This window comes from Hylobates moloch, unplaced genomic scaffold (genome assembly GCF_009828535.3).
Source record: "Hylobates moloch isolate HMO894 unplaced genomic scaffold, HMol_V3 SCAFFOLD_5, whole genome shotgun sequence".
NCBI classification, from domain to species: Eukaryota; Metazoa; Chordata; class Mammalia; order Primates; family Hylobatidae; genus Hylobates; species Hylobates moloch.
The window spans coordinates 99,319,679-99,343,575 of NW_026652280.1; the positions used below are offsets into that span (position 1 = coordinate 99,319,679).

The 23,897-nt window shown below is 51.3% G+C and overlaps 1 protein-coding gene across 14 annotated transcripts in view; it reads left to right on the forward strand.

Moving 5' to 3' along the window:
* Positions 1-23,513, forward strand: part of ARHGEF2 (Rho/Rac guanine nucleotide exchange factor 2) — a 59,784-nt gene extending 36,271 nt beyond the window's left edge. For 5 of the 14 annotated variants that reach the window (XM_058439180.1, XM_032154223.2, XM_032154228.2 and 2 more), the window contains 21 exons: positions 563-707; positions 2,958-3,025; positions 3,363-3,426; positions 4,078-4,207; positions 4,426-4,535; positions 4,706-4,849; positions 6,321-6,571; positions 6,786-6,911; positions 7,282-7,399; positions 7,595-7,843; positions 11,094-11,170; positions 11,608-11,777; positions 14,517-14,584; positions 17,551-17,751; positions 18,142-18,261; positions 18,391-18,458; positions 18,601-18,636; positions 18,795-18,893; positions 19,104-19,547; positions 19,894-20,107; positions 22,357-23,513. In XM_058439180.1, the coding sequence (XP_058295163.1) occupies positions 563-707; positions 2,958-3,025; positions 3,363-3,426; positions 4,078-4,207; positions 4,426-4,535; positions 4,706-4,849; positions 6,321-6,571; positions 6,786-6,911; positions 7,282-7,399; positions 7,595-7,843; positions 11,094-11,170; positions 11,608-11,777; positions 14,517-14,584; positions 17,551-17,751; positions 18,142-18,261; positions 18,391-18,458; positions 18,601-18,636; positions 18,795-18,893; positions 19,104-19,547; positions 19,894-20,107; positions 22,357-22,430 (2,976 nt within the window). In that variant the 3' untranslated portion in view covers positions 22,431-23,513. Of the gene's footprint in view, positions 1-106; positions 330-562; positions 708-2,957; positions 3,026-3,362; positions 3,427-4,077; positions 4,208-4,425; positions 4,536-4,705; positions 4,850-6,320; positions 6,572-6,785; positions 6,912-7,281; positions 7,400-7,594; positions 7,844-11,093; positions 11,171-11,607; positions 11,778-14,516; positions 14,585-17,550; positions 17,752-18,141; positions 18,262-18,390; positions 18,459-18,600; positions 18,637-18,794; positions 18,894-19,103; positions 19,548-19,893; positions 20,108-22,356 lie in introns of those variants that run through there. The other 9 variants (XM_032154217.2, XM_032154226.2, XM_032154218.2 and 6 more) reach the window with 7 other exon arrangements.
* Positions 23,514-23,897: the final 384 nt, after the last annotated feature.

The following is a 23,897-nucleotide window of genomic DNA, read 5'->3' on the forward strand; positions in this document are numbered from 1 at the left end:
CAGGGGAGGCATTCTGCCCCCTTCAGCCAATCTAATAAGGGGATCTCCTGCCCCCCCACTGTGACTGCCACGGAGACAGCGGATCCAACACTGGTTGTCATGGTTATAAGAGGAGCTAACTCCCATAGATTGGAAAGCGCTGGTGAGCTGGCACCCTCCGCTTCGCCTGCTCTCCCCTCCTCTCTGCGCATCTTCCCCCTAGCACAGAGAAGAGAGTACAGCAGCTCGGGGGCGAGCAGAGCTAGGGCTGGGAAGGTGGAGTGAGGACGCAGAGACCTAGAGCCAGGGAGATGAGTGGCAACAGGAGGCAGCCCAGCCGCAGGGGCCAGGTAGGTCAGGGACCCAGAACCCATCCGGGCTGGCTGCCCCAGAGCCTGGCCTGGTCACTCCTGGACAGCTGCCTCTGACACCCAGTTGCAGGCTCTGCTTTAGGAACTGGTGTCTTTCCAGCATCCTCAGGCTGGCATTTCTTCCTTGCCTCTGCTTCCAGCCTGTCTCTCTGGACTCCAGGCACCCTGGCATTTCCCAGCCTCACTTCCTCTCCCTCTCATCCCTTCCACAGACCCGGGAAAAGGAGAAGATGAAGGAAGCCAAGGATGCCCGCTATACCAATGGGCACCTCTTCACCACCATCTCAGTTTCAGGCATGACCATGTGCTACGCCTGTAACAAGAGCATCACAGCCAAGGAAGCCCTCATCTGCCCAAGTAAGTTGTTGGGACCCTGAAAGTCACCCAGACTCGGTGCCCACTGACCCTGATCTTTTCATCTGTTTTTTCTGCCTGGATCCATGAGGGTCACTCTTCTCTCTGATCCCCAGCTGGGCCCAAATGCCAGGGCCAGATGCTTGATCCCTTGCTCCCTGTCCTCACGCTGAGGGGTGGTGGCTGTTGGAATATGGCATAAGCCGGACTATCTGGGAATGTGGGGGAGGGGAGGCTGTGCTGGCTCCTCTTGCAGCTGTCATCCACCAGGCACCCCCCTTGCTCCCCGAACAGCTGCTAAGGGTTAGGGGAACTGATTGGAGAAGGAGCAGGAATGTTGTATGTGTGGAGGGGGTGGGGTGGGGGGTGATAGAGGAACTGGGTGGAAAGCTGCCAGCCTTGCAGCTGGCTCTGCCTGTCTTCCTAGGCAGAGCTGGGCATTCAGGACTTCACGGTCCCCTTGCCCCTTTCTTTCTATTGACTATGCGTGGAGCTTGAAATCTCTGCTGTTTCAAGCAGAAGATGTGATTAGGACCCTTCAACTCAAATTTCTAGTGAGAAAGAGGGAATGTAGTAGGGATGTGTGTGTTGAGGGGTAGGGGTTAGAATTCCTGCCCTTCATCCACATCTGAGCGTAGCCCTGTCTTTAGGGAGTATAAGCCAGGAATTCTTTCCTTCCCCAGTATACAGAGGGCTCCTGCTGCCCCCTCTCCCTCAATTCCTCCTGAAGTTATGGCAGAGATGCCTCTGATTAGAGCAGGATTGAAGGTATTGTGACCTGCTACTGAATAGCGGACAAAAGCTCTAGCCTGTAAATCCCTATGAAGCTTGGGGAAGGAACCCCCAGAAAGAACCAGTGATGGGCAACCTGCTCGGGTCCCCTTCTACGCTGTGGAAGCTTTGTCATTTTGCTCTTCACAATAAAGCTTGCTACCGCTCAAAAAAAAAGAAGAGAACCAGTGAAGCCTCCCTACTTTCCTCACTGTTCAATTTAGAGTTGTGAGGATGAGGAGGGAACCCCAATCTAGATCCCTATAGAGACCTGACAAAATTCCCAATCCGGAAGCTTGTTGCCAGGGGAACAGGGGAGGCGGGCAGCACTATTTTGAGAGCAGGTGGAAAGCGGAGGTTCGATCCAGAGACACTGAGTGTTGGGGGTAGGAGAAGGGAGCTCCAGGGGGGTGGGGGCAGCTGCAACCCCCACTTCTGTCTGCCCCCTCTGCTCCACCCTGTTTGCCTTGTATTTGTGGAAGTGAGCCTGGTGCTGGGAATTGTCTGAAAGAGTTAGCAGAGTTTCCGGTGTTGTTGGATGGGGGAGGGGAAGCTGGAGAGGGCCAGGAGCTGAGGGCATGTCTGGGAAGGGCACAGCCGGGGTCCCAGTGCCTAGGCTCAGCGAATCCTCCTTTCTTCTTCTCTCCTACCCCATGGCAAGGTGGGGTGGAGGATGGCGGAGAAGCAGATGGAGTGTGGGAGCTGTGGATTTGCCAGAGTTGGGGGAACAGGACTCCCTGGGCCTGGAAGGGAGAAGGCCAGGCTTGGTGGGGAGTTGCCTGTCCCTTCTTTACCACTGGAGCCATCAGCCTTGGAGCTGCTGAGGCCCAGCCAGAGTCCAGGGCATGTGGGGCAAGGGAAGGAGCACGGCCTTTGGATTCAGGCCCACTGGAGTGTAAACCCCAGCTCTCCCACTGGCCGTGTGACCTCTGATGGACGATTTAGCCACTCCAGGACAGGTTCCTCATACATGAAATGAGGATAACTGAACCTCCCTCCACGGGTGGTTAGGATTAAGTAAATGTGGAACATTTACTATTATAAAAGCTCAGGGAATGTAAATTTCCCCTCTGCCCCTAGCCCCCATCCCGGCTGCCTCTGTGCCATCTTCTGTTCTGTGGGAGTCCTCTCTTCCATCTGCCATTCGCAACCACCTTCGTGCTTCTTGAGCTCATCTCTGGCAGCCCGTGACCCCTGCTCCCCTCTGGTCCATCCTTCAGGCCACCTGGGGGTCAGGATTGCCCATCCCACTTGATTGTTTAATTTCATTCAGCACCTATACCCCCCTCACTTCATTTCCTGCTTGAAGGAAGAGGGAGGTGGGAGGAGAGGGACTGGGGTGTGGTAATGGCCCAGAAGTCGGGGAAGGGGGGAGAGTCCCCGAGGACTGTGTGGCCAGGAGGAGATGGGTGTCTGCATGTGGGTGTGTCCCCTCCTGTACCACCCGGCCCTCCCTTCACCCTCTCTACCCCACCCTCCCAGCCTGCAATGTGACTATCCACAACCGCTGTAAAGACACCCTCGCCAACTGTACCAAGGTCAAGCAGAAGGTGAGACGGCAGGGAGGGCAGAGGGCTGGGGGAGAGGGTAGTGAGTATGCGGTACCCTCATGCCTTTTCCATTCATTCCCTACCCTGTGTTTCTCACCACCCACCTCCTCACCAAGGGGCAGCCCAGAACCTCAACCCCAGGCCTCGGGCCCCAAGTAGGCCAGGCCTGTTGCTGCAGACATGTCCCCGCAGCACTGGGCTCAATCACCCTGATCCCCTTAACCATAGTGCCAGCTTTCTCCTAAGGGGGCCGGCCACCTAGCTCCTGCCCCATGCCTCTGGGGGTGATCCTTAGGTGACAGCCATTCTTGGTATCTCTCTCCTCTCTGTCTCACAGCAACAGAAAGCAGCTCTGCTGAAGAACAACACTGCCTTGCAGTCTGTCTCTCTTCGAAGTAAGAGTGAGTAGTTGGGGAGTGGAGGAGGTCCTCTAAGACCCTGGACCCCAGGCTGCTCAACCCATGGGCTCTGCTGCCCCACTAAGGTTGTTTCCAGGCACAGCACCTTCCTCTTCTCAATTGGAAGCAGATAGTGGGGGCCTAAGGGATGGTTCAGACTCTTGGACTTAGAGGCAGGAGGGGAGAGTCCAAATGGGGATGAGGGCTGGGGATGGGTGGTCGCCTGAGCCTGGCCACAGCCTGCATTTTTATCAGTTATTTACACTGCATTTTGGGAGTGTCGGTAGCAGCTGTCAAGTGTCAATTCAGACAGCTTTGGTGTAACAGAAAGAGCATGGCCCTTAGGTATAAAGAGCAGAGCCTCAGTCCCTGCCTAGCCATTACCCAAGTCACCCTGGACAAATCTTTTTGCCTTTCTGAGCTCCTGTTTGTTTATAGGCTTATGTCAGGGAGGAGATAAGTAAGAAAAAGCTCTTTGTGAACATTAGAGTATGACACAAATGTAAGGTGGCATTCTCATTATCATCTTTCTTGACTAGAGGGGCTGAGATGGAGTGAGAGGATGCCTCATTCCTCATTGAGGAGCCTGGGAGGCCTCAATCCCGGGAAGCACCAGAGTCTGATGTTTGCCTCCTGGGCATCTCTCCCCCACAGCAACCATCCGGGAGCGGCCAAGCTCGGCCATCTACCCCTCTGACAGCTTCCGGCAGTCCCTCCTAGGCTCCCGCCGTGGCCGCTCCTCCTTGTCTTTAGCCAAGAGTGTTTCCACCACCAACATTGCTGGGTAAGCCTCTGTTTGGGGAAAGGGGCAGCCAGAGAGTGTGGCAGTGGAGACCAAGGGGGTGCTGAGAGGTCCCTTTCCATCCCTGAGTTCAGAACTGTAGACAGACAAATAAGGAGAACTTAGGGGGACCGCCTCTTGGATCCTGGCTTTGGCTTCCTACCCGGGAAGGGATCTCTTGCCCGACTGGGGGTGATGCAGACAGCCCCCACTTTCTTCAGACATTTCAATGATGAGTCTCCCCTGGGGCTGCGCCGGATCCTCTCACAGTCCACAGACTCCCTCAACATGCGGAACCGAACCCTATCCGTGGAATCCCTCATTGACGAAGGTGAGCAGGCCTGGGCCCAGGGGAGCCCTGAGGAAGATGAAGAGGGGCTGAGGATGATATGCTGGTGGGAGTAGCCTGGTAGGGCAAGGAGGGAAGGGATCTAGAGAAGGGCCAGGGACCCAGGGAACGGAACTCAAGACCTCTGAGTTGCTTGCCCTGCAAATGTCCAGCAGAGGTAATCTACAATGAGCTGATGAGTGACTTTGAGATGGATGAGAAGGACTTTGCAGCTGACTCCTGGAGCCTTGCTGTGGACAGCAGCTTCCTGCAGCAGCATAAAAAGGAGGTGATGAAGCAGCAGGATGTCATCTATGGTAAGCCAAGACTACCCTAGTCTTCCTCTTCCTTCAACAGGTCCTGTTTATCTATGTCCTTCTTTCTTTTTCTTTTCTTTTTTTTTTTTTTTGAGATGGAGTCTCAACCAGGCTGAAGTACAGTGGCATGATCTCGGCTCACTGCAACCTCCACCTCCCAGGTTCAAGCGATTCTCATTACAGGCGCCTGCCACCATGCTGGCTAATTTTTGCATTTTTAGTAGAGATGGGGTTTCACCATGTTAACCAGGCTGGTCTCAAACTTCTGACCTCAGGTGATCCGCCCGCCTCAGCCTCCCAAAGTGCTGGGATTACAGGCGTGAGCCACCACACCCGGCTATGTCCTTCTTTCTACCAGCCCCTACCTCTCAAAACCCTTTCTCTTATATCTTCTTGGCCTACAAGACCCTGCCTGGTATCCCACAGGTTGCCCACTAGGTCCCCACCTCTTGATGCTGTTGGTCTCCAACACCCTCTGTTTATCCCTTCTTTATCTCAGTCTTCAGTCTTTACTCTGTGCTTCTTCCATGCTTAACACCGTGCTGGAGACTGTGGGAAGCCTCGACATGTAGAAGACATATGGTTCTTACCCTAAAATAGCTCACAGCTTGAGATGATAAGGTGTGAAGATAAAAAATGGAACTGGGCGTGGTGGCTCATGCCTATAATCTCAGCGATTTGAGAGGCCGAGGTGGGAGGATCACTTGACGCCAGGATTTTGAGACCAACCTGGGCGACAGAGCAAGACCTCTGTCTCTAAAAAATATATACAGGGATTACAGGCATGAGCCACCATGCCCGGCCCTCATTTTTATCTTTTAAAAATTTTATTATTATTTTTTTCCAGAAATGAGGTCTTGCTCTGGTGCCGAGGCTGGAGTGTAGTGGCACAATGATAACTCACTGCAGCCTTGAACTTTTGGGCTCAAGCGATCCTCCTGTCTCAGCCTCCCAAGTAGCTGGGACTATAGGCACATGCCACCACACCTGACTAGTTTTTTAAAATATTTTTTAAAGACGGCTGGGCGCGGTGGCTCACGCCTGTAATCTCAGCACTTTGGGAGGCCAAGGCAGGTGGATCACCTGAGGTCAGGTGTTCGAGACCAGCTTGGCCAACACGATGAAACCCTGTCTCTACTAAAAATGCAAAAATTAGCCGGGTGTAGTTGTAGGCGCCTGTAATCCCAGCTACTTGGGAGGCCGAGGCAGGAGAATTGCTTGAACCTGGGAGGCAGAGGTTGCAGTGAGCCGAGATAGCACCAGTGCACTCCAGCCTTGGCGACAGAGCAAGACTCCGCTTAAAAAAAAAAAAAAAAAATGATTAGAAAATTATCTAAGATCATAATAATGCAGAATATTAACCTGGAAGGGACCTTGAAAACCTCACGTGAACTGTGAGGTCCTTATCCTAGGGTCCCACCAGTTTTAGCTAAGACAGGGTAAAGGCCAAATGTCCCATTGTCCCCCACAGAGCTAATCCAGACAGAGCTGCACCATGTGAGGACACTGAAGATCATGACCCGCCTCTTCCGCACGGGGATGCTGGAAGAGCTACAGTTGGAGCCGGGAGTGGTCCAGGGCCTGTTCCCCTGCGTGGATGAGCTCAGTGACATCCATACACGCTTCCTCAGCCAGCTATTAGAACGCCGACGCCAGGCCCTGTGCCCTGGCAGCACGCGGAACTTTGTCATCCATCGCTTGGGCGATCTGCTCATCAGCCAGGTGGGAAAAGGCAGGACCCCTGGGTGACATTCATGGAAGGAGGTGTGACTGGGTTGGGCATTTCTTGGGTCCGAACTCTAGGGGTTGGAGGGGAACCAGGGAGAGCTGGAGAAACAGGAAGCCAGCCTATTTGGCAGGAGGCCAGAGGTGTGTCCAGTGGGTAAAGTGTGGCTTTGGGGGAACGCTGACCTAACCTTGCTCGACCAACTTCTAGTTCTCAGGTCCCAGTGCGGAGCAGATGCGTAAGACCTACTCGGAGTTCTGCAGCCGCCACACCAAGGCCTTAAAGCTCTATAAGGAGCTGTACGCCCGAGACAAACGCTTCCAGCAATTCATCCGGGTGAGCGGACCTCTCCAGATCCCATGCTCATGGCCCAAACCCACCCTCCCTGACTCATGGGGGTAGTGCCTGTGAGCTGCACCCACATGGAGGTCAGGCATTCGCCACCCATGCGGACTATCCACACACAGATCCTGTCAGCAGTAACCCCTCAGAATGCTTGAGCACATTGTGGTAGTTTCCCAAGTACTTTTTGCTCCTTCAGTTGGTCCTCACAACAAACCTGTGGCGTTATTATCCCCATTTTCCAGATGTGTCACCTAGGCAAGCATGAGGTAAATGGCCACGCCAGGGCCAGCACCAGAGCTCAGGCCCCAGGCCTTTCTGTTGCCCTCCCCTCTGGCCCTGAGCCCTGCCTCCTCCCTTGTAGAAAGTGACCCGCTCCGCCGTGCTCAAGCGGCACGGGGTACAGGAGTGCATCCTGCTGGTGACTCAGCGCATCACCAAGTACCCGGTACTCATCAGCCGCATCCTGCAGCATTCCCACGGTGAGTAGGCAGGCCCAGGAGAGGGCCATTGGGAGATGGCCACCTGGGATGAGGAAAGGCTCGGTATGACCACGGGAAGGGTGGGGTCAGGTGTGAAACCCTGGGCAGCCTCTAAAGGTGGAATCAAGACACAATGGGAACTGGGATGTGAGTGAAGCTGGTTGAGCCGTTCGCCATGCCAACCCCCGGTGCCAGGGATCGAGGAGGAGCGCCAGGACCTAACCACAGCACTGGGGCTAGTGAAGGAGCTGCTGTCCAATGTGGACCAGGATATTTATGAGCTGGAGAAAGGGGCCCGTCTGCAGGAGATCTACAACCGCATGGACCCTCGGGCCCAAACCCCAGTGCCTGGCAAGGGCCCCTTTGGCCGAGAGGAACTTCTGCGGCGCAAACTCATCCACGATGGCTGCCTGCTCTGGAAGACAGCGACGGGGCGCTTCAAAGGTCAGACCTGCTTGGCAGACTAGGCAGGAGTTCAAAGTCAGATGGAGAGTGGGAGATGCCTGCAGGCCTTAGAATCAACCTCTCTTGGCCGGGCGCAGTGGCTCACGCCTGTAATCCCAGCACTTTGGGAGGCTGAGGCGGGCGGATCATGAGGTCAGGAGATTGAGACCATCCTGGCTAACACGGTGAAACCCCGTCTCTACTGAAAATACAAAAAATTCACCAGGTGTGGTGGCCTGGCGCCTGTAGTCCCAGCTACTCAGGAGGCTGAGGCAGGAGAATGGTGTGAACCCGGGAGGCGGAGCTTGCAGTGAGCCGAGATTGCGCCACTGCACTCTAGCCTGGGTGACAGAGCAAGACTCCATCTCGAAAAAAAAAAAAAAAGCATCAACCTCTCTTTATGCAGCCCATACAACAGTGAGACTCAGTGGGAGAGAAAAATAGGATCTCTGTGGCAGAAAAGCCTGAATTCTGCAGTTAACTTTATGGACCATACAGGGCCTTCCCTGTCAGTATTTTATAATTTCTTTGGTCCTTGCATGCCCAGAGAGCTACTAGTTTTACTGAGGAAGACAAAGAAGCTCTCAGACTGGAGAACAGGATCAGTTGATTCCCCCAGCTGGAATCCCAGCTACCAGGGTTGGGAGTAAGCAAGAGCTTTGGGGAGTGCAGCCAGAGGAGGCCCAGAGGAGGGGACTGAGCCAGTGAAGGACAGGCAGGGAGGAGAAGAGACAGCAGGGCAGAGGGGGCAGATCAGGGGCCAGGGCACACTTTCCCAGGCTCTCTTTCCAGAATTTGTCTGCACTGGCAAAGTCTTTCTCACCTAAATCAAAGCAAGAGAATAGCAGGCCTTGGCTTTGGGGATGAGATGTGAGGGACAATAGGAAACTGTGATACCTGAGGCCAAAGCCTGCCTGAGCCTCTGTACCTGTGTCGTGAAATCCCTGCTCCCTGGGTTTGGATATTGTCAGTCTTCACCAGCCTCTTTCCTTTATCCCTTTCTCTCCTTCCCATCCCTCCCACGCAGCAGCTAAGAATATAAACCATGGGGGATTAAAAATAGCAAGGCTGGAGAGCGTTATTTCTGAAGCATTTAGCAAAAGCCCTCCCATTCTGTGTGCCCACAGTTTAGTAAAATCCCCAAGGGCAAAGGAGGAGTGTATGTTTTCTCTCTTTTGTTTTTTTAGAAACAGGGTCTCGCTTTGCTGCTCAGGCTGGGGTGCAGTGGCGCAGTCATAGCTCACTGTAACTCAAACTCCTGGGCTCAAGTGATTCTTCTGCCTTAGACTCCTGAGTAACTGAGACTACAGACCTGCACCACCACACCCAGCACATTTTTAAATTTTTTGTAAAGATAAGATCTTGCTATGTTGCCTAGGCTAGTCTTGCTCAAACTCCTGGCCTCAAGTGATTCTCCTGCCTCAGCCTCCCAAAGTGCTGGGATTGTAAATGTGAGCCACTATGCCTGGCCCTGTGTTTTTTCTTGATTGTGACATCCAAGTTTTATGGAATTGATCTTTGTTTCCTCCCTCAGTCTTGGAGTGCTGACCCCATAGGATCTGAGAGCTTGGAGTGTGAAGCAGAGAAGGAAATTGAAGCAGGGGCTTGCTGGGGTTGAAGGAGATGGATGGGTGAGGGATGGTCTTTCGGTCCTCTGCGAGAGGAAGGAAACTTTCTCCCTCCCTACCAAGCTCAAAATTAGAAGTGGGAATATGTCAGGACAGGGAGAATTTAGCTCAGATAGCTGTAAAGGTCTTCCTTAGTTAGATATTAGAAATGGAATTTAAAGGCTAAAAAATGTGGTCTAGGCTGGGCACGGTGGCTCATCCCTGTAATTCCAGCACTTTGGGAGGCTGAGGCAGGCAGATCACTTGAGGTCCGGAATTCGAGACCAGTCTGGCCGAGATGGAGAGACCCCGTCTCTACTAAAAATACAAAAATTAGCCGGGCGTGGCAGCGTTCACCTGTAGTCACAGCTACTCGGGAGGCTGAGGCATAAGAATCGCTTGAACTCAGGAGGCAGAGGTCGCAGTGAGCAGAGATCACGCCACTACCCTCCAGCCTGGGCGACAGAGCAAGACTTGGTCCCAAAAAATAAAAAATAGGCCAGGCGCAGTGGCTGATGCCTGTAATCCCAGCACTTCGGCAGGCCAAGGCAGGCAGATTACTTGAGGTCACGAGTTTGAGACCAGCCTGGCCAACGTGGTGAAACCCCGTCTCTACAAAAATGCAAAAAATTAGCCAGGTATTGTGGCGTGCGCCTTAATCCCAGATGCTCAGGAGGCCGAGGCAGGAGAATCGCTTTTTCCTTGGAGACAGAAGTTGCAGTGAGCCAAGATGGCGCCACTGCACTCCAGCCTAGGCGACAGAGCGAGACTCCGTCTCAAAAAAAAAAATAAAATCAAATTAAATTAAAAATAAATAAAAAATAAAAGTATGGTCCCTCTTGCTCTGGGAAACCTTATGAATCTCACAAAAATCTTGGACCCTGTCACCCAAAAAAATACACATAAGTTGTGTTAATATGTAAAACTATTTACACACCTTCAGAAGGTTTACAGTGCCACTGAAGCCTGACATCCCAGGGGGTCTGTAGGCCCTAGGTTAAGAAACCTGAATCAGTCAGGTAGAAAGGGTTTTCTGTAAAGACACTGAGTGATCCCTACGGTTCCTGCTAGCCCACAACGCTGTTTTGTCTGATAGCACATGAATCTTTTTGCACCCTGGCCGCCCCCCACCCACACCGTTTTTAAGCTCTAAGAATGTGTGACCAGGCGCGGTGGCTCACACCTGTAATCCCAGCACTTTGGGAGGCCAAAACTGGTGGATAAACCTGAGGTCAGGAGTTTGAGACCAGCCTGACCAACATGGTGAAACCCCGTCTCTACTAAAAATACAAAATTAGCTGGGCATGGTGGCACATGCCTGTAGTAGTCCCAGCTCCTTGGGAGGCTGAGGTAGGAGAATCGCTTGAACCCGGGAGGTGGAGGTTGCAGTGAGCCAAGATTGTGCCATTGCACTCCAGTCTGAACAACAAGAGGGAAACTCTGTATCAAAAAAAAAAAAAAAAAAAAGAATGGGTGAGGTGTGAGAGGTCTGAAAAAGTGCAAGCAGCCAGAGGGAAGAGAGGCCAGGAAGAGGGAAATTGGGAGCTCTAACCTGATGGGATAAGCCTGGTCCTTGGGAAAGAGGGAAACAGCTGCTCAGACCGTCTAGTGCTGACTGTTCTCCCACCTTCATCCCCTGCCAGATGTGCTAATGCTGCTGATGACAGATGTACTGTTGTTTCTCCAGGAAAAGGACCAGAAGTACATCTTTCCTACCCTGGTGAGACATTCATTCTTCACCTTTCTCAGCACAGACAAGTGTTTTAGGCTCTTCTTGCTTTCCTGCCCAAGCCCACAAGAGCTCTGGAGTCCCCCAGAGTCAAACAGCTATAATTGTTACTTTTACTGTAATAATAAAAAATAAGAGCAGCTCACAGGTATTGTTACTGTGCACAGGCACTTTTACACCTGTGGGAAAAGATTATTTTCGTCCTCATTTTATAGATGATGAAAGTAAAGCTTCAAGTCAGTTGAATAATTTGTCAAGGGTTGCACACATTTCTAAGTCCCTTCTGACTGGCACCAGTGCCTGGCTTTTAACTGGTATTGTAAGATGACTCTTCAGTCCTTTCAGTCCTCGTCCAGAAGGATTGAAGGCCTAAATATGCCAAAGGACAGGATTCCCAGGCTTAATCCTTCCTTTCCTCTGACTGGCAGGACAAGCCCTCAGTGGTATCGCTGCAGAATCTAATTGTACGGGACATTGCCAACCAGGAGAAAGGGATGTTTCTGATCAGCGCAGCCCCACCTGAGATGTACGAGGTGCACACAGCATCCCGGGATGACCGGAGCACCTGGATCCGGGTCATTCAGCAGAGCGTGCGCATGTGAGTGTCTGCCTGCCGCCTGCATGTGCATGACCTCAGGGTACCTGCAGCATTAGATCCCAACCATAGAACTCCCTGGGAACAGAATCCAGCATTCAAAGGTGGGGGAAGAGGTTGAAGGAGAGACAAAATGGCCCAAGACTGGAAAGGTCACCTATGTTCTTATGTCCTATAAAGTCACATTTTATACATTGCCAACCTCAACTCCCTTTCAAATGCAGCATGAGCTGACAAGCAAAGGAATACTTTGAGCTGTCACATGGTGGCATACCTGCCAGCCAACAGTACAATTTCAGCTGCATTCACATCTTCATCTGTAGGCAGAGGGCTGTTATTTGGATTGTACTGCATTTTACGTTTATTTTTCTAAAAATGAATGAAAAAGAGGATAATGAAAGCATCGATACTGGAGAGGAACAAGTCTCATAAACAAACTCAACACAATAGAAGCAAGAAGGAAATCAGTGTGTCAAAGCAGCAAATCTTTAGCTTCTATTGGACACACATTAGATTTGAGGCAGTCAACTATGTGTCTAATTGTGATGGGAAAAAACATCAAATAAAGCACAGGTAAGATGTTTAAAATGGATTCTGGAAGATTATGCCTAAAGAATGAAGTGTAATTCTAATTCAGATTTTTAGTTTTTCTTTTTTTTTTTTTAATTTTTTTTGAGACAGAGTCTCGCTCTCAGCTCACTGCAACCTCCACCTCCTGGATTCAAGGGATTCTTCTGCCTCAGCCTCCCAAATAGCTGGGACTACAGATGCCCACCACCACCCCAGGCACATTTTTTTTTTTTTTGGAGACAGAGTCTCTTTCCATTGCCAGGCTGCCTCAGCCTCCTGAGTAGCTGGGACTACAGGCTCGCACCACCATGCCCAGCTAATTTTTGTATTTTTAGTAGAGACGGGGTTTCACCATGTTGGCCAGGATGGTCTTGATATCTTGACCTCATGATTGACCCGCCTCAGCCTCTCAAAGTCCTGGGATTACAGGCGTGAGCCACCGCACCCAGCCAAATTTTTATATTTGTAGTAGAGACGGGGTTTTGCCATGTTGACCAGGCTGGTCTCGAACTCCTGACCTCAGATTATCTGCACACCTCAGCCTCCAAAAGAGCTGAGATTACAGGCATGAGCCACCATGCCCAGCCAAGATTTTTATAATTTTTCTTTAGCTTTCAGGGAATCAGTTCTCCTCAACTTTATAATTTGTAAATCTTTTTTTTTTTTTTTAACTTCTGCACCATGGAATTTTGAAGAGGTTTTTAGAAATGCATATAAAAGTATGAAATTGCAGGCCGGGCACAGTGGCTCATGCCTGTAATCCCGGCACTTTGAGAGGCTGAGGCGGGTGGATCACTTGAGGTCAGGAGTTCAAGACCAGCCCGGCCAATATGGTGAAACCTCGTCTCTACTAAAAATACAAAAATTAGCCGGGCGTGGTGGCATAAGCTTGTAATCCCAGTTACTCAGGAAGCTGAGGCAGGAGAATCACTTGAACCGGGGGTGGAGGTTGCAGTGAGTCAGGATTGTGCCACTGCACTCCAGCCTAGGTGACAGAGTGAGGCTCCATCTCCAAAAAAAAAATATGAAATTGCCTATTCCAGGAAAGCAATTCAAAATAACCTGTCCTGTTGACAGATCTGTAGCGGCTTCTTTATGAATAGTATTAATATTTATAATTGTGGCCAGGCGCTGTGGCTCACACCTGGAATCCCAGCACTTTGGGAGGCTGAGACAGGTGGACCACTGGAGTTCGAGACCAGCCTGGCCAACATGGTGAAACCCTGTCTCTACTAAAAATATAAAACTTAGCCAGGCATGGTGGTGCATGCCTGTAGTCCCAGCTGCTTGGGAGACTGAGGCAGGAGAATCACCCGAACCTGGGAGGCGGAGGTTGCAGTGAGCCAAGATCCTGTCACTGCACTCCAGCCTGGGCGAGAGTGCAAGACTCTCTCTCAAAAAAAAAAAAAAATTATAATTGTGGAAATTAATAATATTAATTGTAATTGATTGGTTGAGCTTCTGTTATGTTCAAAGCACTTTAACATTTCATTTAATCCTAAAGAAAAACCTATGAGGAAGATATTACCTTCATTTTTCAAATGAGGAAAAAGAGAGGTTACCACCTGGTAAACAGTGGAGCCAGGATTTGAATCCTGTTTGCTTGATGCCAAAGCCTACACTTGACCCTCTGCACTGTGCTGCCTTTCCAAGCGACCTTTGGAGAGATACATCTCAGTAAATGCAGATAATCAGTGCTAAGAAATGGGAGAAGGTCGGCCGGGCACGGTGGCTCATGCCTGTAATCCCAGCACTTTGGGAGGCCGAGGCGGGCGGATCATCTGAGGTCAGGAGTTTGAGACCAGCCTGGCCAACATGACAAAACCCCATCTCTACTAAAAATACAAAAATTAGCCAGGCATGGTGGTGCGCGCCTGTAATCCCAGCTACTCAGGAGGCTAAGACAAGTGAGTCACTTGAACCCAGGAGGAGGTTGTAGTGAGCTGAGATAGCGCGCTTGCACTCCAGCCTGGGCGACAGAGCAAGACTCCATCTCAAAAAAAAAAGAAAGAAAAGGGAGAAGGTCAAGACTGAATTAAAGCTAGGGTGTGAGGCTGAGGAGTCTTATCAGAAGATGGAAGTGTAAGGCATGTTTGGGAAGGAGGGAAGGCAGATTCTGGTCTATAACCTAGCTTCTGTCTCTCAATGGCATGTGACTTGTTACCCCTCCAGATGCCCATCCAGGGAGGACTTCCCCCTGATTGAGACAGAGGATGAGGCTTACCTGCGGCGAATTAAGAGTAAGTCCACCCACAAGGAGCTCCTTAGTAATTTATAATACATTCACACAATGGAATCTTATGCAACTGTTAAAAAGATGAGATGGCTCTATGAAGGCTGGTGTAGATCCACAACCGAAACATATTAAGTGAAAAAAGCAAGGTTTAAAACAATGTAAAGTGTATACTACCATGTGTGTAAAAATAATATAGGGGCCGGGTGCGGTGGCTCACGCCTGTAATCCCAGCACTTTGGGATGCCAAGATGGGCGGATCACGAGGTCAGGAGATCGAGACCATCCTGGCTAACACGGTGAAACCCCGTCTCTACTAAAAATACAAAAAATTAGCCAGGCGTGGTGGCAGGCGCCTGTAGTCCCAGCTACTTGGGAGGCTGAGGCAGGAGAATGGCGTGAACCCGGGAGGCGGAGCTTGCAGTGAGCCAAGGTTGCGCCACTGCACTCCAGCCTGGGCGACAGAGCGAGACTCCGTCTCAAAAAAAAAAAAATATGGAAGACCAAGGTTGGGTGAGTAACTTACTTTTTCACTGTAAGGCCTTATATTAGTTAGGGTATGATTGAACTGCTATACAAAAAGACCAACAAAAATCTTCTTCCTTAAAAAAGGAAGTAGACTGGCCGGGTGTGGTGGCTCACGCCTGTAATCCCAGCACTTTGGGAGGCCGAGGTGGGTGGATCATGAAGTCAGGAGATTGAGACCATCCTAACACAGTGAAGCCCCATCTCTACTAAAAAATACAAAAAAAAAAATTAGCCGGACATGGTGGCAGGTGCCTGTTGTCCCAGGTACTCGGGAGGGTGAGGTAGGAGAATGGCATGAACCTGGGAGGCAGAGCTTGCAGTGAGCTGAGATCACGCCACTGCACTCCAGCCTGGGCGACAGAGCGAGACTCCATCTCAGAAAAAAAAAAAAGAAGTAGATTGGCTGGATGCAGTGGCTCACGCCTTTAATCCCAGCAGGATTTGGGAGACAGGAGGATCTCTTGAGGTCAAGAGTTCGAGACCAGTCTGGGCAACAAAACATACATAGCAAGACCCCATCTCTACAAAAAATTAAAAAAAAAAAAAAAGCTAGGCATGATGGCACACACCTGTAGTCCTGGCTACTCGGGAGGCTGAGGTGGGAGGATTGTTTGAGCCCAGGAGTTCAAGGCTGTCATGCACTATAATTGCACCACTGCACTCCAGTCTGGGTAACCAAAAAAAAAAAAAAAAAAAAATCACCAAAAAGGTAGAATACTATTGCTGTCAACATAACAGTTCAAAGTGGGAAGTGCAGAGTAGTGGTGCAGCTCTGCCATCTTTAACATGAAGTTTTCATCTCTATGTCATGTCTGAAGTGGCTACTCCAGCTCCCACTGTCACACCTGTATCACACCTAGCAAGGAGGAATAAAGGAACAGAGTTTATACCCTTTTTTTCTTTTTCTTTCTTTTTTTTTGAGACAGTCTTGCTCTGTCGCCCAGGGTGGAGTGCAGTGGCGCGATCTCGGCTCACTGCAACCTCCATCTCCCAGGTTCAAGAGATTCTCCTGCCTCAGCTTCCCAAGGAGCTGGGATTACAGGCACCCACCACCACTCCTGGCTAATTTTTGTATTTTTAGTAGAGATAGGGTTTCACCACGTTGGCCAGGCTGGTCTCGAACTCCTGGCCTCAAGTGATCCACCCACCATGCCCAGCCTATACCCACTTCTTTTTTTTTTTTTGAGACGGAGTCTTCGCTCTTTCGCCCAGTCTGGAGTGCAGTGGCACAACCTCGGCTCACTGCAAGCTCTGCCTCCCAGGTTCACGCCATTCTCCTGCCTCAGCCTCCTGAGTAGCTGGGACTACAAGCGCCCACCACCATGCCCGGCTAATTTTTGTATTTTTTAGTAGAGATGGGGGTCTCACCTTGTTAGCCAGGATGGTCTCGATCTCCTGACCTCGTGATCTGCCCGCCTCGGCCTCCCAAAGTGCTGGGATTACAGGCGTGAGCCACTGCACCCGGCTACCCATTTCTTTTAAGAGCAGATCTGGAAGACGCTCATATCCATTGGCCAGAATGTAGTCATGTAGCAATATAGTCATGTGCAAGTCAGGCTGGAAAACATAGTTGTTAACTGGGCAGCCATGTGTGCCCAGATGAAACTTCTGTGCATTTTCTCATTAAAGGAAGATGGAAAGAATGAACACTGTTAGACAACCTGCAACCCCTGCCACAAATCTTTTTTTTTTTTTTTTTTAGACAGAGTCTTGCTGTGTCGCCCAGGCTGGAGTGCAGTGGTGTGATCTCGGCCTCACTGCAACCTCTGCCTTCTGGGTTCAAGTGATTCTTGTGCCTCAGCCTCCTGAGTAGCTGGGACTACAGGCGCGTGCCACCACGCCTGGCTAATTTTTGTATTTTAAGTAGAGACAGGGTTTTGCCATGTTAACCAGGCTGGTCTTGAACTCCTGGCCTCAAGCTATCCACCTGCCTTGGCCTCCCAAAGTGCTGGGATTACAGGTGTCAGCCACTACACCTGACCAACAGAAAGCTTTTTCTTTTTTATAAATGCCAAAATAACAAAATTATGGCTCAAGCCTGTAATCCCAGCACTTTGGGAGGCCGAGGCGGGCGGATCACGAGGTCAGGAGATCGAGACCATCCTGGCTAACACGGTGAAACCCCGTCTCTACTAAAAATACAAAAAAAAAATTAGCCGGGCGTGGTGGCAGGCGCCTGTTGTCCCAGCTACTCGGGAGGCTGAGGCAGGAGAATGGCGTGAACCCGGGAGGCGGAGCTTGCAGTGAGCTGAGATCGCACCACTGCACTCCAGCATGGGCGACAGAGAAAGACTCCGTCTCAAAAAAAAAAACAAAAAAACAAAAAAACAAAATTAAGTCTTGCCACACTGCCCAGCCTACCCCTCTCCCCTAGGGCTGTCCTCTACTGGCATTCCTGCATACCCCCTGCGTCCTCTCATGTGCTCACTTGTTCCTTATCTGCAGTGGAGTTGCAGCAGAAGGATCGGGCACTGGTGGAGCTGCTGCGAGAGAAAGTCGGGCTGTTTGCTGAGATGACCCATTTCCAGGCCGAAGAGGATGGTGGCAGTGGGATGGCCCTGCCCACCCTGCCCAGGGGCCTTTTCCGCTCTGAGTCCCTTGAGTCCCCTCGTGGCGAGCGGCTGCTGCAGGATGCCATCCGTGAGGGTGAGGGAGCTCCCAGGGCAGAGTCCAGGCTCAAGCACTCACCGTCACAGAATGTGGACATGTGACTAGATATGGACAAACACAGACAAGTGGGATGCCAACCCCATAAACCATAAGCAGCCCTGAGTTCCTCTTCTGGGCCAGTTCCTGGGAAAGGCAGGGGAGGAGGTGTGGTCCTTGCTGCTCCATATTGTCCATGCTGCATGGACTCCTGCTGCCTCGTAGGCATTTACTGCCCTTTACCTCATCAGTGGTTGTGTGAGTGAAACCCCACTGCCAGTGCAGGGGGCATTCCCCCGGATGCCCAAGTGTCCCACATGTGGGGGTGAATGGCATTCCCCTCAGGGTCCTGTGTCATTCCTGTTTTCACCTCTTCCTTTTTCCCCACAGTGGAGGGTCTGAAAGACCTGCTGGTGGGGCCGGGAGTGGAACTGCTCTTGACACCCCGAGAGCCAGCCCTGCCTTTGGAACCAGACAGCGGTGGTAACACGAGTCCTGGGGTCACTGCCAGTGAGTGCCAGGGCAGGGGACCAAGGTAGTAGGTGGGAGGGGCCAAAGTGAGTGGAGTGGTACCAGGGATCAAGTGGTATCAGGGCCCTAGGGAAGTGAGCTCAGCCATCCTTTTCTCCTTCTCAACAGATGGTGAGGCCAGAACCTTCAATGGCTCCATTGAACTCTGCAGAGCTGACTCAGACTCTAGCCAGAGGGTAGGTCCTCAAGAGGTTCTGGGACTTGGCAAGAGGGTGGGAGAGGGACAGCCAGCCTCTGGATCCTCAACACGAAGCTGTCAGGGGCAGGCACCCAGGATTTGTGTGCCTGCTGACTCCCCATTCTTGCCCATTTCTGCAGGACCGAAATGGAAATCAGCTGAGATCACCGCAAGAGGTGAGACGGGAATTGATGGTATAGGAGACTGAAGGGAGGGTGTTCTTAGTCTGAGTAGTTAGAGCCCAGTTTGGAGTGGGGTGGGGAAAGCGTCTACATTCAAGTATATCTCCAGATCCTACTGTCCCCACACCCACCCTTGTTCAACTTTTGGGCAGTTCTCCCATCCTAAAGCTGGGGCCCTGTCCGCCCCCGTCTGTCCTCAGGAGGCGTTACAGCGATTGGTCAACCTCTATGGACTTCTACATGGCCTACAGGTCAGTAGGGCAAGGGCTTGAATGGGGAAGGGGAGGAGCCAGGCTAGAGATGCCTGTTTAGGTGGGGCATGGTCATCCCAACAGGCCTTTCTAAGTACCCTCCCAATCCAAGCTCTCCAGGAGCGATGACCTGGGCCTTGGAGGGTGAGGGCGAGGGGTAGAAGAGCACTGGGGTTTTGATAAACCCTTCTGCCTGCATTCTACTCCCAGGCAGCTGTGGCCCAGCAGGACACTTTGATGGAAGCCCGGTTTCCTGAGGGCCCTGAGTGGCGGGAGAAGCTGTGCCGAGCCAACTCTCGGGATGGGGAGGCTGGCAGGGCTGGGGCTGCCCCTGTGGTCCCTGAAAAGCAGGCCACGGAACTGGCATTACTGCAGCGGCAACATGCGCTGCTGCAGGAGGAGCTACGGCGCTGCCGGCGGCTAGGTGAAGAACGGGCAACCGAAGCTGGCAGCCTGGAGGCCCGCCTCCGGGAGAGTGAGCAGGCCCGGGCACTGCTGGAGCGGGAGGCCGAAGAGGCTCGAAGGCAGCTGGCCGCCCTAGGCCAGACCGAGCCGCTCCCAGCTGAGGCCCCCTGGGCCCGCAGACCTGTGGATCCTCGGCGGCGCAGCCTCCCCGCAGGCGATGCCCTGTACTTGAGTTTCAACCCCCCACAGGTAAGGTGGCCTGCAGTGGTGAATGGACCTGGGGTAGACCTAAGTCTCCATGGAGCCTGAAAGAAATTGGGCCATTGGGGATTTGAGCCCAAATGCAATCAGGCAACCGACTTGAAGGATATTGAGATACTGGTTGGAGAACTGAAAAGAAATGTAGATGGGTGCAGGGGTGGAGGAAACTAACTCGGGTCATGGTGCTGAAAGAGGCCAGTTGGTGGTGGATCTCCTGAAGGGGAGTCATGGGTGAGCCCCAGCGGGGAGAGCTGCTGCCTTCAGCCAAGCAGAACCTCCAGTCTTCACACTACTCAGTCCCTGGCCTGCTGTTCTTCCTGCCCACTGTCCACAGCCCAGCCGAGGCACTGACCGCCTGGATCTACCTGTCACTACTCGCTCTGTCCATCGACACTTTGAGGACCGAGAGAGGCAGGAACTGGGGAGCCCTGAAGAGCGGCTGCAAGACAGCAGTGACCCTGACACCGGCAGCGAGGAGGAAGGTAGCAGCCGTCTGTCTCCGCCCCACAGTCCACGAGGTGAGACCCTGGCGGAGACATGGACCAGAGGTAGAGTGCAGCCTGGGTACAGGCCTTTGGGCTGTGGCTTCCAAATGGGCCCTAACTGACCTGTGAGGCTTTTAGTAACTCTATGGAGGGACTTCCTGTTTTGTCTGACGATGAATGGGTGGTGGAACTCTAGGAAGCAGGAGGGGCCTCTCTCCTCCAACTGGTTGATGATTCCCAACCTTTAGAAGTAAAAATAGATTCTTTTTTAAAAAGACATGGTGGCTCATGCCTGTAATCCTAACACTTTGGGAGGCCAAGGCAGGAGGATCGCTTGAGCTCAGAATTTTGAAGTCAGCCTGGGCAACATAGTGAGACCCACCTCTTCTACAAAAAACAAAAATTTATTTATTTATTTATTTATTTTATTTTATTAATTTATTTTATTATTATTATTTTTTGAGACGGAGTCTTGCACTGTTGCCTGGGCTGGAGTGCGGTGGTGTGATCTTGGCTCACTGCAACCTCCACCTTCCAGATTCAAGCGATTCTCCTGCCTCAGCCTCCCGAGTAGCTAGGATTATAGGCGCCCACCACCATGCCTGGCTAATTTTTGTATTTTTAGTAGAAATGGGGTTTCACTATGTTGGCCAGGTTGGTCTTGAACATCTGACCTCGCGATCCACCTGTCTTGGCCTCCCAGAGTGTTGGGATTACAGGCATGAGCCACCACGCCTGGCTAAATTTTTTTTTTTTTTTTTTTTTTTTTTGAGATGGAGTTCTCGCTCTGTCGCCAGGCTGGAGTACAGTGGTGAGACCTCAGCTCACTGCAACCTCCACCTCCCAGGTCCAAGTGATTCTCCTGCCTCAGACTCCCAAGTAGCTGGGACTACAGGAACATGCCTCCACGCCCAGCTAATTTTTGTATTTTTAGAAGAGATAGGGTTTCACCATGTTGCCCAGGCTGGTCTCAATCTCTTGACCTCATGATCCGCCCGCCTCGGCCTCCCAAAGTGCTGGGATTACAGGTGTGAGCCACTGCACCCGGCCTATTTTATTTTATTTTATTTATTTATTTATTTTTTTAAGATGGAGTCTCGCTCTGTCACCCAGGCTGGAGTGCAGTGGCACAATCTCAGCTCACTGCAACCTCCGCCTCCTGGGTTCAAGTGATTCTCCTGCCTCAGCCTCTCGAGTATCTGGGATTTACAGGCATGCACTACCACACCTGGCTAATTTTTTTTGTATTTTTTAGTAGCAATGGGGTTTCGCCATGTTGGCCAGGCTGGTCTCGAACTCCTGGCCTCAGGTGATTCACCCACGTTGGCCTCTCAAAGTGCTGGGATTACAGGCGTGAGCCACCGTGCCTGGCCCCCCAAAATTTTTTTAATTAGCCAGGTGTAGTGGAGTGCGCCTGTAGTCCTAGCTACAGAGAGTGAGAGTGAGGTGAGAGGATCACTTGAGCCCAGCAGGTTGAGTTGACAGTACTCCGCGATGGCTCCAGCCTGGGCAACAGAAAGAGACCCGGAGACCCAGACACAGGATCTCGCTCTGAAATTTTTTATGTTAGAGAGAGGGTCTCGTGCTGTTGCCAAGGCTGGACTCAAACTCCTGGGCTTAAGTGATCCTCCCAAGTAGCTGGGGCTACGGGTACATGCCACTGTGCCTGGGAAGATATAGTTTTTTGTTTTGTTTTGTTTTTTTGAGACAGTTTTGCTCTGCCACCCAGGCTGGAGTGTAGTGGCACAATCTCGGCTCACTGCAACTTCCATCTCCCAAGTTCAAGCAATTCTTGTTCCTCAGCCTCCCAAGTAGCTGGGATTACAGGCGCATGCCACCACATATAGCTAATTTTTGGCATTTTTAGTAGAGATGGGGTTTCACCATGTTGGCCAGGCTGGTCTCCAACTCCTGGCCTTAAGTGATTCTCCCACCTTGGCCTCCCAAAGTGTTGGGATTATAAGCACGAGCCACGGGGCCAGTTTTTAAAGTAAAAAAAGTTTCAAAGACCTTCAAGTTTTTACAGTTGGTTCACAAAATAAAAAATTACCAAAAGCTTTAACCTTATTTTGTATTTTCCTAATCAAATTGTATCTTTGGATACTGTAAAAGTGTATCCGGTACCTAGGTATGGATACCTTGCTTACTTTGTTGCCAAAGGTTTTCCTCTCACCCAAGAATTTACAGAACCCTGTCATCCCTTCACAGCCCCAGAGCCCCCTGAGCCTGCAGATGGGGAGGCATTAGTCTAGGGGTACAGTTCCTCATGGGAGTCTCTGCTCACTCACTGGCTTTGTCCTGTCCCCCTTCAGACTTTACCAGAATGCAGGACATCCCGGAGGAGACGGAGAGCCGCGACGGGGAGGCTGTAGCCTCCGAGAGCTAAGGGGGCCCCTCCCCCCCTGCCCTGTGCCCCACTGAAGAACATTACTGAGGGGGGCTAACCTTGGGGACTCCAATTTGCCAATGATGAGGGAACATTTCAAAGAACTGCAAATTGTCCTTGCCAGCTCTTGGGATCCTTGGATACCTGGGGCCATTTAAGAAGCTGGGGGAATTAGGCCACAACACCCCCTGGGGCATCCGAAAGCTACACCACAGATGCCAGTGGTTCATGCCTTCTTCCCCCAACTTTAGGAGAATTTATTTATTTATTGTTTATTAGTTATGGGGGGAGAGGGGAGATTTAAAGGACCAGGGACATGGGAACCAAGCCATAGGGATCAGAGGGCCTTGTCCTTGAACACTACTGGGGTATATTCAGGCTCATCCACGCAGCTGCTGGGTTCTTGCCCTAACGGCCCTCCCCTGCAACACCCGTCTTGGAGGAGAGGCTGCAGCCACAGCACCCTACTGCCCTTTAAATAAAGGAGGGCTGTGGGCAGGGCCATGTCCCTTTCTCCTCTCCCCTCAACCTCTTACTGCTGTTCTCCCTTCTCCATCCTTCATGGAAGCCCTGGGAGATAACCTGGCTTCCTGGAGTTGATGGAATAAAGGTTGGAGTGGCCATAATGGTTTGTTGGGGGTGAGGGAAAAAACCCACAGGGACCAGAATGTTTTGTTGTTGTTTTGTTTTCTTTTTTGTACCAAAGTCAACTGCACGTGTTTTATATTTTTAAGAGATTGTAGGCAATTAGAGATCGAAGCCTCCCATCTCCACATCTCTGAAGAAGTTGAGGGGTGGGGGAGACAATGACTTCTGCCTTCATCTGCAGTAACGGGGGGACCTATACTGACCTCTTCCCCAGCCATTTGGAAACAAGTTCTAGAGTGGGTTGGGAAATCTCCAGGAGCCCTGACCTCATCTTCCACCTCAGCAACCATGACCTGAAACCTCAGCGTGAATTTGGGGGATTTTTCAGTGGAACCCCTGCCCCCAAATGTCGACCAGCCCCAGTTTTTTTTTTTCTTGCCAATTTTGTTGTTTAAAAAAAAATTCAGGGAAAATTAAAAACCTGGAACTCCATAAGGTACTGTCTTCCATAACGTCTGCCAATTCTGAGGAGGATAGTAGGAGAGAGCCGGGCAGTGACCTAAGTTCTTCTGAAACGGGCCTTTTCCTCTCACCACAAGGACAGCCTCTGCCTCACTGAAGAGAGGGGGCACTAACAAAAGTAACCACTGCAAATCTTTTTTAAATTTTTTTTAATTCACAAATACAAGGATAAAAACAAAGGGGGCACACAGGTTCCAATGTTGGGAATTCAGGTATCAGGAAACGTGTATTCATCGTATTTGTATGCCATGCTCAGCAATAACCTCCACCTATTGCCCCCATCCCCAGTGTCATTCATTGTCAGATCCAGCCCCCACTAGGCCCTTGTTCATCTCCATGATGTCGGGCCCTGGGATT